The 18,727-nt window shown below is 44.6% G+C and overlaps 1 protein-coding gene and 1 long non-coding RNA gene across 9 annotated transcripts in view; one reads left to right on the top strand and one right to left on the bottom strand.

Moving 5' to 3' along the window:
* LOC101271509 (tumor necrosis factor receptor superfamily member 10A) overlaps positions 1 to 18,727 on the top strand; it is a 105,886-nt gene that overhangs the window by 24,429 nt on the left and 62,730 nt on the right. For 2 of the 8 annotated variants that reach the window (XM_049711675.1, XM_049711678.1), the window contains exons 2-5: positions 1,299 to 1,404; positions 2,221 to 2,334; positions 3,052 to 3,163; positions 3,944 to 4,017. In XM_049711675.1, coding sequence (XP_049567632.1) covers positions 1,299 to 1,404; positions 2,221 to 2,334; positions 3,052 to 3,163; positions 3,944 to 4,017 — 406 coding nt within the window. Of the gene's footprint in view, positions 1 to 1,298; positions 1,405 to 2,220; positions 2,335 to 3,051; positions 3,164 to 3,943; positions 4,207 to 4,729; positions 4,762 to 5,224; positions 5,402 to 7,578; positions 7,655 to 7,838; positions 10,828 to 18,727 lie in introns of those variants that run through there. The other 6 variants (XM_049711681.1, XM_012533363.3, XM_049711680.1 and 3 more) reach the window with 6 other exon arrangements.
* The window catches only part of LOC125964885 (uncharacterized), a 123,834-nt gene continuing 117,808 nt past the window's right edge, over positions 12,702 to 18,727 (bottom strand). Inside the window, exon 4 of the long non-coding RNA XR_007478213.1 lies at positions 12,702 to 13,242. This is a non-coding gene — a long non-coding RNA (uncharacterized LOC125964885). The remainder of the gene's footprint in view (positions 13,243 to 18,727) is intronic.

Genomic DNA, 18,727 nt, shown 5'->3' on the forward strand with positions numbered 1-18,727 from the left:
TTAATTTAAAAATATGTGATAAAGCAAATATAGCAAAATGTTAGTTACAGAATCTAGGTGGTGAGTATATGAGAGTTTACCGTACAGATCTTTAAACTTTGTTGGATGCATGAAAATGTTCATAATAAAACATTGAGGGAGAGCGCCTGTGAGAGGAGAACCAGGAAAGAGAGGAGGGAATAGGACTGTGAAGGCAGGGAAAGGAGATTCCACCAACTTGTGGGGAGTCAGAGGAGGCCCAGCCTGGGGAAGGGACGACTTAGAGGACATATGTGGGCTTAGCTGTCCCCAAATACTTGACAGACTTTTCTGTGGAAGAGAGCTGCATTTTATCTTTTTTAGATCCAGGCAGTTGAACTGGGCTCAACGTAAGCTGTTTCCATCTTAACTGTGTTTTTCTTTCTTTCTTTTTTTTCCCTTAATTTCACTTTCTATTTTGTCACTCCCAGGTTAAAGCAAAGTTGCAAAGACTATACAACCCCCCCCCCTTTTCCTGTACCATGTGAAAAATAGCTGCTGATATGATAGATCCCATGACTGAAGAATGTATATTTCCTACAAATGAGGACATTCTCCCCCAAAACTACAACACAGCCTTCAACATCAGAACACTAACATCAACACGTTAATCCTCATCAAATCCTCAGACTCCATTCAGATTCTTTCGACTGGCCCCATTGTGTCATTGTTAGCGTGGAGACTCATCTCAAAACTCTGTATTGCTATTTCTTCTTCCTCTATGTGACTCATTATGTGGAACGCTAGCAGCTTCCTTTCCAGGACAGCTTGTCCGGTTAAAGCCAAAAGTTCATTACTCAACTGTGATCCTGTATCCTGATTTTGAAAAAGTGTGTGCATAGTATGACTCATTTGTGAAAATGTGTGTGTGCGCGCACGTACGCGCATGTGAGAAAGAAAGAGAGCGAGCCTGAGAGTATTACACGTATGGTCAAATAGAAGAAGTAAAGACACAAAATAATGGATGTTTTCTCTAACTGGGGGGATCCCTGTGGTTTCTGTGTTCTTATAAAAAATTTTTCCTTGCCCATGCTTTCTGGAATAAACATATTTTATTTTATTATAAGAGAAAGGAATACCAGGAAAAAAATTTATGTGTAAGTTACTTGGTAGCACAAAAGGCCAGGGGACAAACATGAAAAGAATGAGAGTTTATAGCTGGAAGAAAGGCCCCAGTTCTGTTTCATTTTGCAGGCTGTGGTCAAGGGACTGTGGGATACATCCTGGGAGGGATGAGAGTCTGAAAGCCACTCATGCCTGTCCCTGCTTTGTCTCCACAGATTGCAGCTGCTTCAGCCATGCCCATAAGGCAGGAAAAATTTCACCAGCAATTAGCTTCCCCGCAGGGATGGAAACACAGCCTCTCAGAGAAGTTGTGTCTACCAGGTACATTCTAAGACTGATCTCCAACCCTTACCGCACCCTTATCTTCATGTCCTTCTGGTCTTCTGATTCCTGCAGTTCCCGGCTCTTATTCCACAGGCATTTACTAGAAGTCTTCTGTGTGCCAGGCGCTGTGCTAGTGGAGGGCACGAGGCCCCCGCCCTCCTGGAACACTCCTCCTAGGATGGTACCCAGACAGATGGACAGATATGACAGTCAGAGAGATGAGATAGAAACCGTGAGGATAATTGAGTGATGGGTGGGACAGAGTCGGGGTTGGTGAGGCCTCCTGGGGATGGTGACTTTGGTGCAGAGAGCCAGGTAGAGTGCTCCTGAGGGGGCCCCGGGAACTGTCACCCCAAGGGGCAGGGCTGGGCTTGTTTGAGCAAAGCTAGGGGGCAGCTGGGGTGAGTGGAGGGTGGAGAGGTCACCGGGACAGGTGGGAGGAGGCCATAGACCCTGAACACTGTGAAGGGAGCATGAGTTTTATTTTTTTAGTGAGGTATTAAAGTAAGTAAAAATCTCACTGTTTTATATCGATACATGTTGAAATGATACTGTGTTGGATATTGCCTCTTTCTTTTTACTCTTTAATGTGCCAACTGTGAATGTGACTTTTATGCGTGGCTTGTAATATATTCCTGTTGGCAGTACTGGTCTAAGGTACGTGGTAGATGCAGAATCAAAAGATTAAAGCCAGGTCAGGGAGAGTTCTCTGTGTGGATTCCACGGATGGCCGAAAGAGGCAGCCCTGTCCACACTGCCAGCCTCTGGGAATCCTGTGGGGATTTACTCACCAGCTTTTCCCTTCCTTCCCAGGGTTCCACATGGAGGAAGCCAGTGGAGATTGTGCGCCGTGCACGGATAAGGTGGATTACACCAATTATTCAAACACCCTGTCTTCTTGCTTACTCTGTAAGACTTGCAAATCAGGTACAGAACATGTCCCCATGCCTACAGTGGGGTGATGAGATGGGATTTGAATGGAACGGGAAGTCAGCAACCTGATTTCCAGCCCAGCTAGGTCTTCAGCCTACCCTGTCTTAGGTCAGTAAAATAAATGAAAACAGAAATTATTTGTATAACGTATGCCACCTGGTAGGGAAGTCTTCCAGAGCATCAGTTGGAAGGGGGGGAGTAATGTGTCCCGTGACGGAGGGGCTGGTTAGTGACAGCATGGGAGGCCTGGGTGAGTGGGACAGGGCTGGGTTTGAGCTGTGTGGCGAGTCTGGCTCTGGGCCGGTCCCCTGTGAGCCCTGTGACTTCTGCTCCGGGATCTCAGCCTCTCTCATGACCAGCTGGGCCAGGTGTTGGGAAGTCACCAAAGCGGTCCTCTCCATCCAGAGTGTCTCGTATTACACCCTGCCCCACCCCCACCCCAGCACTTGCTCCTGATTTGTGACCTAAAACCTTTTTCTTCCCAATCCTGATGTGATCTGTAATGACGCATGGTCCCTTTCATATGCCTCCATTGGTGACACGTGAACAGTGGCTGTCCTTTGGATGGTCTGTGTGTGTTGCTGCAGAAAATGGCCCCCAAATTACTTCCTGAACTGAGTAGAACTGAGTGGGTGGGGATCTGGGTGGTGAAGAATGGCTGAGAGACACGTGAGGGAAACACACCCCCAAAACCTTATCTTTGGTCTCCAGGGGAAGAAGAGAAAAGTCCGTGCACCTCCACCAAGGACACTGAGTGTCAGTGCAAACCTGGCACTTTCCGTAGAGAAGATGCACCTGAATTCTGCTACAAGTGCAGAACCCGGTGAGACATGGGAGCCTAGGGGGCTCCCAACCCACAGAGACCCCCAGTTTCCTTGTACCCCTTTCTCCGGTTTCCATGCAGCCCCTCCTACCTCCTCAGGGCTCCCTTGTGCCTGTGGGGTCTCCTGAGCCTGCAGCAGCCCCTCCTCATTCCTCTGTGTGTCCTTCCCCAGGGCCCCCTTCCCACACCTCCTCAGAAGGAGCCTAGAAAGACAAGTGTCTACCACAGACAGAAGTCATAATGAGGCCATATGTGTGCTCCTTCAAGGTTCCCATAAAACCCGAGCCAACTCAGCTGGCCTCACATCCAGCCCTTGTTCCCCAATAAGATCTGAATCTTTCCTATTTGGGGATGTAGGGGCCAATAGTAATTTGCTCTCCTCTGACGCTCCAGTGCTGGCTGCGATTGGTAGGAAGAGTCAACAGGTGGAGGACAAGAGGATCCTTGTATTAAAGCTTGACTGGAGGATGAGGCTTGGCTTGTGCCCAAACCCTTCTGACCCTTGACTTGGATGAGATGCCCCGTCCCAGGGGCCCAGCTCCTGAAGGGGCAGCTCTGAACACTCAGCAGGAGCCCTGGGGGCTGGAGTGCACAAGCCCAGATCCTTCTCCCACCCAGCAAGGGGCAGTGAGGGGACCCAGCCCTGCAGACAGGAGAAGCCCGTCCCTCCTGCACTGTCTTGTCAGGGTACCCCAGGTGGGAGTTTTCTCCCTCTTTCTCCTCATCTGGCCAGCTTTCCCTGACGGATCCCCTCCATGTCCTCCCTGTGTCTGTACCCAGGTGCCCTGATGGGATGGTCGTGTCCACGCCCTGTAGCCCTTTCAGCGACCTCACATGTGTGGACCGAAAATCAGGTACCCAGGCCAGTGGGGAGGCCCTGGTTCCTGGTGAGACAGTGACCATGCGCCCAAGACTGCCCACCACTCCCTCTTCCTCCTCAGACACTTCACAGCTGGTGATCACAGTTGTAGCTGTAATTACACCTGTCTGTCTCCTGCTGCTGGTGCCGATCGCATATGTTTTCTGGCGGTTCTGCATTCAAGGTGAGGTTCTGGGAGGGAAGGGGGAGGTGCTGGCCCCCTCCTCCATCTCCCCAGTCCTCCTGGCTTGGCTCTGATCTTGTTCCCCGGGATCCCCCTCCACCTCCCACCTCACCTGCTCCTACGAAGCCGGGATCGCATGAGTCCCCCATCTCAGCTGACGGTCCCCTCTTCCCCCTGGCCAAGTATGGTGGGCAGGGAGCAGGGTCAGTTCTTAATGTCTTTAGGACCCCCAGCCAGGGCAGAGAGGTGGTCAGCACCTTGACTGGGTGACAAGAGTCAGGGGAGAGGGTCGTTCAGCAGAACCCCACAGAGATTTTACATGGGTTTCATTTTCCCCCTTCTCTTCTCCCTCCCCGAGGGTTCTCCAGGTTTGGAATGGCCCGCTCCCTCCCACCAGGCCCGGGGCTCCTTGTTCAGTGTCTGAGCCCCCAGCCCACACCCTGTCCCTGGCACTGTCCCTGGGGAGGGTGGTGCTGCAAGAGGGCGCTCCCCACGGCTCAGGCGGCTGCCTCTTCTCTTCTAGGTCGTGGTGTGGACCCTAAGTGCATGGACAAAGTGAGTTGGTTTCTCCAGGACCTGGTGGCATCAGGCCCTCAGTAACTGTTTGGCCCTGGGTGGACACGGTCCCCAATTTGTCCTATGCTGTTGTCCCTGGCTCTCTCAAGTGGCCTGAGGGCTCTGGGCTGACTGTAGGAGAGCAACTGGCCTGTTGAGAGCAGCTCTAAGGCTGGTTGGCAGTGCTAGCCCTGTCCCTCTTCCTGCTTGTGAGACGCCCTCACCCCATAACCCTGGATGCACCCTGGGGCATGGAGGGTGTCAGGAAGGGGTGCTGAAACCCCCCTTAGCACAGCACTAGGGTCCAGGTGCCATCAGCAGAGCCCTGGATGTGTTGAGTCTGTGCCCACCTGGGGGGACACAGCATGGGAGTAGGTGGGGAGGCAAAACCCACAATGTCCCCCGCAGACACTACATGGATCTGTGGGTATGGATTCCTGAGTCAGCTCTTTGCCTTCCCAAGGTCCTCTTCCGGCGCTCACATCCCTTAAGAGGTCCTGGGGCTCTGGACAATGCCCACAACAATATGCTGATCAACAGAGATTCGCTGATTGAGCTGGTCCCTGAGCAGGAGGCAGAAGAGCAGGTGAAGCCGACAGACGCCACGGCCCAGTCCCAGGGGGAAGCAAAGCGTCTGCTGGTGAGTGTGGTGCCCTGGCCCTTTGCTTGCCCAGGACTGCGGTAGAAACAGGGAAGGGCCGATGCTGGTCAGGTCTCCTGTCCCATGGGGAAGTGGTGATGGAGGGAGATCATGGTCATGGAGGGGAAGGGAGCCCACCGCCTGCTATGGTCGACTGGCAGCTCTTATGCTACTTATCATCTGTCTTGTTCTTACCACGTTCCTGGTGTCTAGAACAGCCAGAGTGGTCCCTCCCATGATTGTTCAGTGATGGAATTAAAGCTACGTGATATTTTTCTGTGTGATTGTTACATGCTTTTAAGCCATTCCTCATCACGTTAGGAATTTCACATTTATTTCAAAATTATTATTAAGTTGAATCTATTTGAAAATTAGTATTTGTCTCAATGAATAGACATATTCATGGGGTGGCTTCCTAGTAGAAGTAGAATCTCTTTGTCAACGTATAGAAGTATTCTTCACTGTACACACACACACACAGACGTTTGGGGTCATATCATTTCAATAGTTTTGATATGACATTAATATATTTCTTTTTTGGTAACAAGCAAAAAACTGACTTAAACTTGTATTTTTTTTGTTTTGATTATTTTGAGATGATTGTTGTCTTGTCTGTTAAGAGTCTTTCTGAGCACACATGCTCTTGTGCCCATGAGTACATGCATGTGTGTTTTTTCATTTGGTTTAGTATTTTAATGTGCAGAATTTTATATATGAACTAATTAAATCTGTCGATACATTTATTTTTCATTGCTCAGAGCTTTTAAAGTCCTTCATCGGGACTTCCCTGGTGGCGCAGTGGTTGAGAGTCCGCCTGCTGATGCAGGGGACACAGGTTCGTGCCCCAGTCTGGGAAGATCCCACATGCCGCGGAGCGGCTGGGCCCGTGAGCCATGGCCGCTGAGCCTGCGCATCCGGAGCCTGTGCTCCGCAACGGGAGAGGCCACAACAGTGAGAGGCCTGTGTACAGAAAAAAAAAAAAAAAAAAAAAAGTCCTTCATCAAACAGAAGATAAAATTCTCTAATTTCTTAGGTAGGCTTTTAATTTATTTTATTTAATTTATTTTTTTGGCTGTGTTGGGTCTTCGTTTTTGTGCAAGGGCTTTCTCTAGTTGTGGCAAACGGGGGCCACTCTTCATCGTGGTGCGTGGGCCTACCAGGGAAGCCCAGGTAGGCTTTTTTAAAATGATGTGATTGGTAGCATAGAGCTTATAAGCTAAATGGAGGGACTTCCCTGGTGGCGTAGTGGTTAAGAATCCGCCTGCCAATGCAGGGGACACGGGTTCGAGCCCTGGTCCGGGAAGATCCCACATGCCATGGAGCAACTAAGCCTGTGCGCCACTACTGAGCCTGCGCTCTAGAGCCCACGAGCCACAACTACTGAGCCCACGTGCCACAACTACTGAAGCCTGCACACCTAGAGCCTGTGCTCTGCAGCAAGAGAAGCCACCGCAATGAGAAGCTCGCACACCACCACGAAGAGTAGCCCCGGCTCGCAGCAACTGGAGAAAGCCCGCATGCAGCAATGAAGACCCAACACAGCCAAAAATAAATAAATAAATAAAATTAAAAAAAAAAATGTTAAATGGAATTTATTTTGTGATAAATAAGATATGAGGAGCTCCCTGAATTGTTCTGAGTTACCATCTCATTCCTTATACTCGATTTAGCTGCTAATTTTTTGAGTATTACCTTAATTTATAAATTAATCTAGGAAGAACTGAGGTCTTTTAGATATTCTGTATTTTTCTTATGAAGCGAGGTAGCATTTTCAAGTCAAGGGTTTTATAATACCTCAAATAGATGTGTGTTTTTCTTTGGTAAATTTCTCATTTCTTGTTGAGGCTGTGTCTTTGTACTACAAGTGTTCTGTAACCTTATAAGTTTATCTGACTCTTGTAATTCTTTATATAATTTATTATCTGCTACAATTTTTAACATTCATCCATCCATACATTCACATTTAAGTATTGTTGCTAAACATTAGAGTTTTGTAAGAATACAATCATATATCAAATAATGACTATTCTGTCTTCTCCCTTCAAATATCCTACATTGTGTTTTTGTTTCACTTATGGCTGCATATGCCAGAATTTCAGAACAATGTTTGCTAGGCTCAGTTCTGGAACCCAGGACCCCTGATTAAGACCAAGGCTGTTCTCCACTGTGTTTTACAGGAACCAACAGAAGATGAAGCGTCTCACACGAGAAGAAGGCTGCTGGTTCCAGCAAACGGTGCAGACCCCACTAAAAGTGAGTGCTTTCCCCGGGCACTGGAGCAGGAGTGGAGGGAGGAGGGACAGTGTCCTAACTGCCGTCCCCATAGCTGTTAGGGCAACTCAGAGCAGGGATGGCTTGTCACTGGACCTTTGGGACTCTAATTCCCTCTCTGCCCCCTCTTCTTCTCCCCACCCTGCACCCCTCTGTCCCCTAACAGTGTCCCATAACACCTCCCTGTCCTTCCCTGCCCCCCATCCTCCCTCCTCCCCTGTTGCTCAGGGCCAGGTTGGCCCACCCTGAGGCATCTAAGGGGCTGTGCCGTCCAGCAGGGCACCCAGGGGCCGCAGGAGGCTGTGGAGCATCTGACCTGTGGCCAAATCTGATGAGCTGTAGTGTAACTCGATACTGTATTGCAAAGAACTGGTAGGAAAAAGGACTGTAATATGTCTCATTAACAGTTTGTTGTATATTGATTACATGCTGAAATGAAAATTTTTAGAATATATTGAGTTAGTACCCTATTTTATGAAAATTAGTTATTACTTGTTACTTTTTACGTTTTTCAGTGTAGCTGTTAGAAAATATAAATTTGTATCGGGGCCCACCTTATGTACCTATGGACGGTGGTGTGCACTGCATTTCACACACGTCTCATTGAATCCCCAGTACAGTCCCGTGAGGTGGGTGGTGCTTGCTCCATTTTATGGGTTAAATTCTTGCTCCGAGTCTGTCCCCATCTAGCTCTGCCACAGTGTCAGTCAGCGAGGCCGAGCTGGGTGTGAGGCCAGAGACCTTCCTCCCTCCAGGCCCTTGCTCTGTCCTCACTGCAGAGGTGGCAGCCAGGGGACCTCACTCTCGTGAGAACGGCAGGTGTCCTCCTCTGAGGTCTGTTGCACCACTGTGTCCCGCCCTCTGTCTCCTACCACAGACTGCCTTCTCCCTCCATGACGTCCATCTCCCCTCCCTGGTGGGCCCTCATCCCCCCTTAGGGCAGGACTCTCTGGAAACCTGGACTCCCTGCAGTGCCTTGGGCACAGGTGAGGCCCATGCAGTGTGGCCTGATTCTCTGCTGATGGGAAGCATGTCAGGGATGCAGAGCAGCAGGTTCACCAGCAGGGGTCACTCCTCAGCTCCCACCCTGGGGTCTAGGCCTGACTGAGGGTCCTCTGCCCTTTCTGAAGCCTGTCCCAACTCTGTCTCTGTGACTTTCCCCGAACTTAGGCCTGAAGCTGTTCTTTGATTACTTTGCAACCATCGTGCCGTGTGACTCCTGGGATTTGCTCATGAGGCAGTTGGGCCTCACGCAAAATGAGATCCTTCTGGTCAGAGAAGGGGTCCGGGTCCCTCGGGATGCCTTGTATGAAATGCTGGATACTTGGGTCAGCAACAAGGGACGGGAGGCCTCAGTCAACACCCTGCTGGACGCCTTGGAAAAGCTGGGGCAAAGATTGGCAAAGGAGACAATTCAGGACCACCTGCTGGACTCGGGAAAGTATGTCTATGAAGATGGTGAAGCAGGCTCTGCTGTGTCCTGAGTGTTTGAGGACCTCAGCCTTTCAGTTGAAGACACTTTTTTATGCTAATACACTTGCACTTTTCATTTGTATTTGTTATTTGTATTTGTCATTCATGTTGATATGTATGCATTTAATGATGTGTAACATAATACACATCATTAAAGTGCAAACATATTGTGAATCTTCGTACTTTTATGTTTATATATATATATTTATATAAGTGTAAAAAAAATTTTGCAAATATACTTTCTAGGTTGTTTATGTGGGTTACCTGGATGAGAGCTGGGAATCAAAAACAATTAGAAATACAAAAGGAGGAAATTCCCTGGCAGTTCAGTGGTTAGGACTCTGCGTTTTCACTGCTGAGGTCCCAGGTTCAATCCCTGGTCGGGGAATTAAGATACCAAAAGCTGCGAGGCAAAAAAAACAAAACAATAACAACAAAAAGCACAAAAGAACAAACACAAAACAACAACAACCAAAAAAGCAAAAAAAAAGGAAAGGAGAAAAAGCCCAACTGTGGGGAGAACACTGATAGCATCTTCTTCCTCAAAGGAAGTTTGGTCACTTTTGGATGCCTGGTGACTTCTCCAGGGCCCACTTTAAACATGTCAATTTTATAGCTGTGCGAATAGTTACATTTTTTATAGGTAGGAGTTTACAGCTGAGCAGAGAGTGAGGAGAAGTGGCATCCACGTGCAGCCCTGCATCTGGGGTCCGTGAACTGGGCTGTGGTGCCTGGGCCTCCTCCTGTTCACCTGAATTGGCTATATAAAGGATCTCATGGCCTTCTGCAGAAGAGACTCACACAAAAGTACCAGCTCTTAAATACTGTGAGAATTGACCTAAAATGGCTGCTATATTAAGGTTTGGTCCTTTTATTGCTTTTTAAAAATATCTTTCTGCCATTAAACCCTTCTCCATAGTGTTCCAACTGCTGCAGGATAATTTAATGGTGGAAGCAATTCTCAGGGGTTTTTGGTCTATTCCATCTCAAAGCTTTGTGTGTTGTCTTCCCCAAGGTTGATGCGGCTAATGTGGCCAAACCTGGAACTGCCTGAATTTAGGCACATCAGGATATAGCATGTGGAGTCCACTTGAGTTTCTAGAAGGGCCGACCCTGTGGTCTTGGTGCTCTATGCCCCTGGCCCTGATGTCCCTCCCTTTTCTGGAAGTCAGGTGTTTCCTGCCTTTGCTGTTCCTTCTGTGCAGGACACTTTGCCTTCATCTTCAGTGGGAAATATAAATGGATTCTTGTCAATCAGGTGTTGGGTCACTTGTCCCTTTCTCAGAAGACTTCCTTGAGTGCCAGTCTAAAGTATTAGCCTTGCCAGTGTCTGTCAGCTATATTCACTTGTTCGCATGTTTATTGTGTGTTTTACCAATGAGAATCTTTAAGAAACGTGAACTTGCATCCTGTATTGCTTTATGCCAGTGCAAATATGATACTTCTGAAGTTTTACTTGAAAATTGGATGTCTGTTCAAGTCTCTTCTCAATGAGAGGACCCCTTCTTGAAGATTTTGTTAGAAATATCAAGCAATACAAGAAATATCATTAGGTATAAAATACTCATGTGTTTATGAATTTGTGACCAAATTATGCAATGTTATATTTAAAATTTTATAATTTTATATAAATATGCATTTTTATGAATTCGTGACCAAATTAAATATGCAATTTTATATAATTTTATGTGTGCTTTTCTCCTCCATCCTCCTGTCCTCCTGTAGAACAGTGCTGAGTGACACAGGTACAGGGGTGTGTGTTCTTGCTGTGTGACCCGCTCCATCCTTCTCCCTTTTATGCCTCGGGCTCAAGCTCGCCCTGCATGGGTGTCTCCTGCTCTGACTCTGGATTTCTGGGCGCCAGGTTCCTGGGGGACTGGAATCCAGCTCCTCCTCCCTGCCCTTCCCCTGGGGGAGGACCCCAGCCTGGCCCGGCTTCCCCACAGCCTCCCCAGGTGATGTCTCTGGGCCACACCTGGGCCTGCTGGGCTCCCTTGAGGTGCAGACCGGCTCTGACAGAGCTGCTGGGAAGGGGGCGTGGGGCCCTGCTTGCTGGGGTCATTCTGTGACCCCTCACCTGGGGGCCTCCTGCAACTCCTGGGCCATCTTCCCTTTCTCTCCCCGCTGGCCTTTCTGCATCCTCATCAGTGGGCCCAGTGGCTCAGCCCTGCAACCTCATGGAGCCCCAGTTCCCTTCCCCTGGACCTTAGGGTCTGGCTCTCCCACCCACCAGAGTTCCTGGGAGGCCCCATGGTCCCACCCCTGTCCCCTTCCCCAGGGTGAGGGTGCTGGGTGCAGAGCTGCACACTCCCTTGGGCCCCCCTCCTACCACTGCCCCTGCCTGTGAGTTACTACATATTACATCAGGATTGGGAAGAAAAATATTTTAGATCACAAATCAGGAGTAAGAGGTGAATTTATAATTACTTTAAAATAAATTCTTGAAAAGAAATTTTGCCTGTATGAGGCCCTTGTATCAAATCATCTGAATTGTCCTTGAACTGGGCAGTCTGATTGGGCCTCCATCTGTTTCTGTGTCTGTCAAAGTTTTACTGGAGCCTGCGGGGTGAGAAGGTGAAGGTGTTAGGGGCGATATTCCATGGTCAATAGGCTTTATTTCACAGTCCACTTGGGATGAACCTGAGCAGTTTTGCAGGATACGTAAAAGCCCGTATTACTAGAAATTACTCTAAAACTTAGTGTTTTAAAAACCGCAGCCTTTATTACATCACCATTTCTATGGATCAGGAATCCAGGCCCAGCGTAGTTGGGTTCTCTATTCTGGGTCTCACAAGACTGGGGCTGTGGTCACTGCAAGACCTGAGTGGGGAAGGACAAGCTTCCAAGCTCACACACAAGGTGGTGGCAGGATTCAGTTCTTGGGGGGCAGTTGGCAGGAGGCTCCTGGGTCTTTGTGCTGTGCGCCTCTCCATAGGGCTGCACACCACATAGCAGCTTCTTTCATCAGAGCGAGAGAGCAGGGAGAGACTGGGGGGAGTGTCAGGGTGACTGAAGTCACCGTCCTTCTACCCTGATCTTGAAAGAGACGTCCCACTACTTCTGCTGTTCCATTTCTCAATATTTTGTCTGAAACCCTGACAGGTCTGAGATCCTACTAGTGAGTTAACAAGTTACCTTGCCACAGTTATATACGGGAGTCCTTGTGTGTCTGTGTAGACCTGGGTAGCATGTATGTATTTGTATCCATGTATACATGTGTATATGTATGTATACAAACATACATGCTAGCAGACTATACACACACCATCACGTCCTGCAATTTCTGGATCAAGGATCAGACTGTTTAGTTGCCAAGCAAACTTAGCCCCGGTTACCCAAGCCCCAGGTCCCCATGGAGTGAGGGGGTAGAGGCAGACGTACCTGAGCATGCAGTGGGGTTTATGCCACTGGAGAGGAATCCCATATCATGAAACTCAGAGCTTATATAGATGGTTGACACACCTGCGCCTGCTCTCCTCCTCAGTAAAAAAGATCATATATTTTACTCTGCAATAGAAACAGTCTCTTGGAGGAGAGAAGCCTAGAATGTGAGCACATGCCCCTGACAGGGAGGGGACAGCCTCTAAGTCCCTCCAGGGAGGTAGCCAATCTCTACCTTCTAAGGCATGTTTACCACTCAAACAGCCTTTAAACAAGTAGCCCACAATCGTTGCTCAGAAAGCTTAAACTTTAAGCAAATCTGAAAAATGTCATCATGTCCATTTTATAAAGGCAAAACAATAGTATGAAAGGCCAGAAATTCATCCCAAGTAGTAAAGAAGATAACCAGCGTGCACACAGCCTCATGGCCTGGATGTTAAACATTCACTCTGGAATTTCATGAAATACAGATAAACTTCTGAACCCACACTATCTTGAGATTGGACAAATAGAAAACTCATTTTTAAAAATAGATTTCCACAAAAGCGTTAAGTGACTTTTCACCCACCCCTTTCCTGTGTCCTGAGTCATCTTCGCCATTTTTGGATTCCTCATACCCAGGTTTTACCATCTTTCATCACTTGTCTGCTGGTCTTCAGGTTTCCTCTTTCTTCTCTGTCCTTGTGGGCGCACCTCATGTTCTCCCTGCTGAATCACTGCAAAAGGTCTTTCATTTTGACAGCTGTCTCTCTCCTCCACTTACTCTTATAATCCTGTAGGAGCTCTGGAATCTTGCTGATCCAAACCACTTCCCAGGATTTCCACCCCTCCCCATGCCTCCCTCTGGAGAGTGTCCAAACAATGTCTTATTAAGTGGCTTTTGCTCCATTCTCTGAGTCGCTGAAATCATTTCCACACGAATGACCATTTAAATCTACCTATTAGCCTAGTTAAATAATCATGGATTATAGAAACATATGCACACCAAAATGTTTCTTGTAGTATTATTCAAATGTCAAAAACTTCAAAATAATTAAAATGTTCCCAATGGGATTCTGGTTAAATTACTGGTGTTAACACTCATGCAGTATGTTAGGGAGTTATTAAAAGTAATACTGTAGCACAATAATTAATGAAATGAAAAAAATGTTCAAAATATGTTAAGTGGAAAAAATAAGATTATTAATAATATTTACATGTGGTGGTTTTAAGACAGGTGCACAAATTCTTTGATATTTTTCTTTCAGAAGAAAAAATATCTGTCTGGATGACAGATCATCCAGACAGAAAATTAATAAGGAAACACAAGCTTTAAATGACAGAAAAGACCAGATAGATTTAATTAATATTTATAGGACATTCCATCCAAAAACATCAGATTACATTTTCTTCTCAAGTGCACACGGTACATTCTCCAGGATAGATCACATCTTGGGTCACAAATCAAGCCTCGATAAATTTAAGAAAATTCAAATCGTATCAAGCATCTTTTCCGACCACAACACTATGAGATTAGGAATCAATTACAGGGGAAAAAAACGTAAAAAACACAAACACATGGAGGCTAAACAATACATTACTAAATAACCAAGAGATCACAGAAGACATCAAAGAGGAAATAAAAAAATACCTAGAGATAAATTACAGCAAAAGCACGTTGATCCAAAACCTATGGGATGCAGCAAAAGCAGTTCTAACAGGGAAGTTTATAGCAATAAAAGCCTACCTCAAGAAATAAGAAAAATCTCCAATAAACAATCTAACCTTACACCTAAAGCAATTAGCGAAAGAAGAACAAAAAACCTTCAAAGTTAGCAGAAGGAAAGAAATCATAAAGATCAGAGCAGAAGTAAATGAAATAGAAACAAAGAAAACAATAGCAAAGATCAATAAAACTAAAAGCAGGTTCTTTGAGAAGATAAACAAAATTGATAAACCTTTAGCCAGACTCATCAAGAAAAAGAGGGAGAGGACTCAAATCAATAAAATTAGAAATGAAAAAGGAGAAGTTACAATGGACACCACAGAAATACAAAGCATCCTAAGAGCAACTCTATGCCAATAAAATAGACAACCTGGAAGAAATGGACAAATTCTTAGAAAGGTATAACCTTCCAAGACTGAATCAGGAAGAAATAGGAACAGACCAATCACAAGTAATGAAGTTGAAACTGCGATTAAAAGTCTTCCAACAAACAAAAGTCCAGGCCCAGATGGCTTCACAGGTGAATTCTATCAAACATTTAGAGAAGAGCTAACACCCATGCTTCTCAAACTCTTCCAAAGAATTGTAGAGGAAGGAACACTCCCAAACTCATTCTATGAGGCCACCATCACCCTGATACCAAAACCGGACAAAGATGCTACAAAAAACGTAAATTACAGACCTATATCACTGATGAATATAGATGCAAAACTCCTCAACAAAATACTAGCAAACACAATCCAACAACACATTAAAAGGATCATACACCATGATCAAGTGGGATTTATCCCAGGGATGCAAGGATTCTTCAATATATGCAAATCAATCAATGTGATACACCATATTAACAAATGGAAGAAAAAAACCCATATGATCATCTCAATAGATGAAGAAAAAACTTTTGACAAAATTCAACACCCATTTATGATAAAAACTCTCCAGAAAGTGGGCATAGAGGGAACCTACTTCAACATAATACAGGCCATATATGACAAACCCACAGCAAACATCATTCTCAGTGGTGAAAAACTGGAAGCATTTCCTCTAAGATCAGGAACAAGACAAGGATGTCCATTCTAGCCACTATTATTCAACATAGTTTTGGAAGTCCTAGCCATGGAAATCAGAGAAGAAAAAGTAATAAAGGAATACAAATTGGAAAAGAAGTAAAACTGTCACTGTTTGCAGATGACATGATACTATACATAGAGAATCTTAAAGATGCCACCAGAAAATAACTAGGCTAATCTATGAATTTGGTAAAGTTGCAGGATACAAAATTAATGCACAGAAATGTCTTGCATTCCTATACACTAACAATGAAAGATTAGAAAGAGAAATTAGGAAACAATCCCATTCACCACTGCAACAGAAAGAATAAAATACCTAGGAATAAACCTACCTAAGGAAGTAAAAGACCTGTATGCAGAAAACTATACGACACTGATGAAAGAAATCAAAGATGACACAGAGAGATGGAGAGATATACCATGTTCTTGGGTGGAAGAATCAATATTGTGAAAATGTCTATACTACACAAAGCAATCTACAGATTCAATGCAATCCGTATCAAATAACCAGTGGCATTTTTTACAGAACTTGAACAAAAAGTCTTAAAATTTGTATGGAGACACAAAAGACCCTGAATAGCCAAAGCAGTCTTGAGGGAAAAAAACGGAGCTGGAGGAATGACACTCCCTGACTTCAGACTATACTACAAAGCTACAGTAATCAACACAATATGGTATTGGCACAAAAAGAGAAATATAGATCAATAGAACTGGATAGAAAGCCCAGAGATAAACCCACACACCTATGGTCAACTAACTTATGACAAAGGAGGCAAGGATATACAATGGAGAAAAGACAGTCTCTTCAATAAGTGGTGCTGGGAAAACTGGATAGCTACATGTAAAAGGATGAAATTAGAACACTCCCTAACACCATACACAAAAATAAACTCAAAATGGATTAGAGACCTAAATGTAAGACCAGACACTATAAAACTCTTAGAGGAAAACACAGGAAGAGCACTCTTTGACATAAATCACAGCAAGATCTTTTTTATCCACCTCCTAGAGCAATGGAAATAGAAACAAAAATAAACAAATAGGACCTAACGAAACTTCAAATCTTTTGCACAGCAAAGGAAACCATAAACAAGACGAAAAGACAACTCTCAGAATGGGAGAAAATATTTGCAAATGAATCAACGGACAAAGGATTAATCTCCAAAATAAATAAACAGCTCATGCAGCTCAATATTAAAAAAAAACACACAACCCAATCCAAAAATGGGCAGAAGACCTAAAGAGACATTTCCCCAAAGAGGACATACAGATGGCCAGGAAGCAGATGAAAAGCTGCTCAACATCACTAGTTATTAGAGAAATGCAAATCAAAACTACAATGAGGTGTCACCTCACACCATTTATTATGGGCATCGTCAGAAAATCTACAAACAACAAATGCTGGAGAGGGTGTGGAGAAAAGGGAAGCCTCTTGCACTGTTGGTGGGAATGTAAATTGATACAGCCACTATGGAGAACAGTATGGAGGATCATTAGAAAACTAAAAATAGAATTACCATATGACCCAGCAATCCCACTACTGGGCATATACCCAGGGAAAACCATAATTCAAAAAGACACATGCACCCCAATGTTCATTGCAGCACTATTTACAATAGCCAGGTCATGGAAGCAACCTAAATGCCCATCGACAGACGAATGGATAAAGAAGATGTGGAATATTACTCAGCCTTAAAAAGGAATGAAATTGGGTCATTTGTAGAGATGTGGATGGATCTAGAGACTGTCATACAGAGTGAAGTAAGTCAGAAAGAGAAAAACAAATACTGTATATTAATGCATATATGTGGATCCTAGAAAAATGGTACAGATGAACTGGTTTGCAGAGCAGAAATAGAGACACAGATGTAGAGAATAAATGTATGGACACCAAGGGGGGAAAGTGGCGGGGGGGGGGTGTGGGGGTGGTGTGATGAATTGGGAGATTGGGATTGACATATATACACCAATATGTATAAAATGGATAACTTATAAGAACCTGCTGTATATAAATATAAATAAAATAAAATTCAAAAAAAAGGAAAAGAAAATACTGTTCTCTTCAAACCATAATTTATACCTTCAGTATATTGCGTGTTACTAAGTAAAGTAACCTTACTCATCTTTGCATTGTGAAAGAATACAGATATCTACTCAGTGAATGGATGAGGAAAATCTGTACCTCCATGGCCTTAAAAACTTATATTTTGTCTATATCCACAACTGATATTTTATGTATAACTTAGGACTTCTTAATGTCATTGAATAAAGTTTTACAGATTACTAAAAAAAATAAAAATAAAAAAAGGAACAAAATTGGGTCATTTGTAGAGACGTGGATGGATCTAGAGACTGTCACACAGAGTGAAGTAAGACAGAAGGAGAAAAACAAACATCATATATTAACACGTATATGTGGAACCTAGAAAAATGGTACAGATGAACCATTAGAGACAGAGATGAACCAAATAGAGACACAGATGTAGAGAACAAACATATGGACACCAAGGGGGGAAAGTGGCGGTGGGGGTGGTGGTGGTGGGATGAATTGGGAGATTGGGATTGACATAGATACACTAATATGTATAAAATGGATGACTAATAAAAATCTGCTGTATAAAAAATAAATAAAATAAAATTCATAAATTAAAAAAAAAAGGTACACAGTGCAAAAGAACAGATGGTCAGTGTAAGGCAAGAGATGGAAATTCTAAGAAGGACCCCAAAAGAAATGCCAGAGACAAAAAACACTTTAACAAAAATGAAGAATGCCTTTGGTGGACTTATTAGTAGACTGGACATGGCTGAGGAAATAATCTCTGAGCTTCAGGTTACCTCAGTAGAAACCCCCAAACTAAAAAGCAAAGAGAAAAGGACTGAAAAAAACAAAACAAAACAAAACCCAGGAGAGACTATCCAAGAACAGTGGGATAACTAAAAACTATAACATAAACATAATGGTAATACCAGGAAGAGAAGAAAGAGAGCAAGGAACAGAAGAAATATTTGAGACTATAATGAATGATGATTTTCCCAAATTATTGTCAGACACCAAGCCACAGATGCAGAAGCTCAGAGTCTACCAAACAGGATAAATGACAAAAACTATACCTAGATATATCATATTTAAACTACAGAAAATCAAAGTTAAAGAAAAAATCCTGGAAAAAACCAGAGAAGAAAAAAAAAAACACCTTACCTGTAGGGGAGAGAAGATAAGAATTAGAGCTGACATCTAAGAACCCATGCAAGCAAAAAGAGAGTGGAGTGAAATGCTTAATGTGCTCAGAAAAAAACCCCACCAAACTAGAATTCTGTACCCCATAAAATTATCCTTCAAAAGTGAAAGAGAACTAGAGACATTCTGGGACAAACAAAAATTGAGGGAATTTTTTGCCAATAGAATTGTATTGCAAGAAATATTAA

The sequence above is a fragment of the Orcinus orca genome, chromosome 6 (assembly GCF_937001465.1).
Source record: "Orcinus orca chromosome 6, mOrcOrc1.1, whole genome shotgun sequence".
Taxonomy (NCBI): domain Eukaryota; kingdom Metazoa; phylum Chordata; class Mammalia; order Artiodactyla; family Delphinidae; genus Orcinus; species Orcinus orca.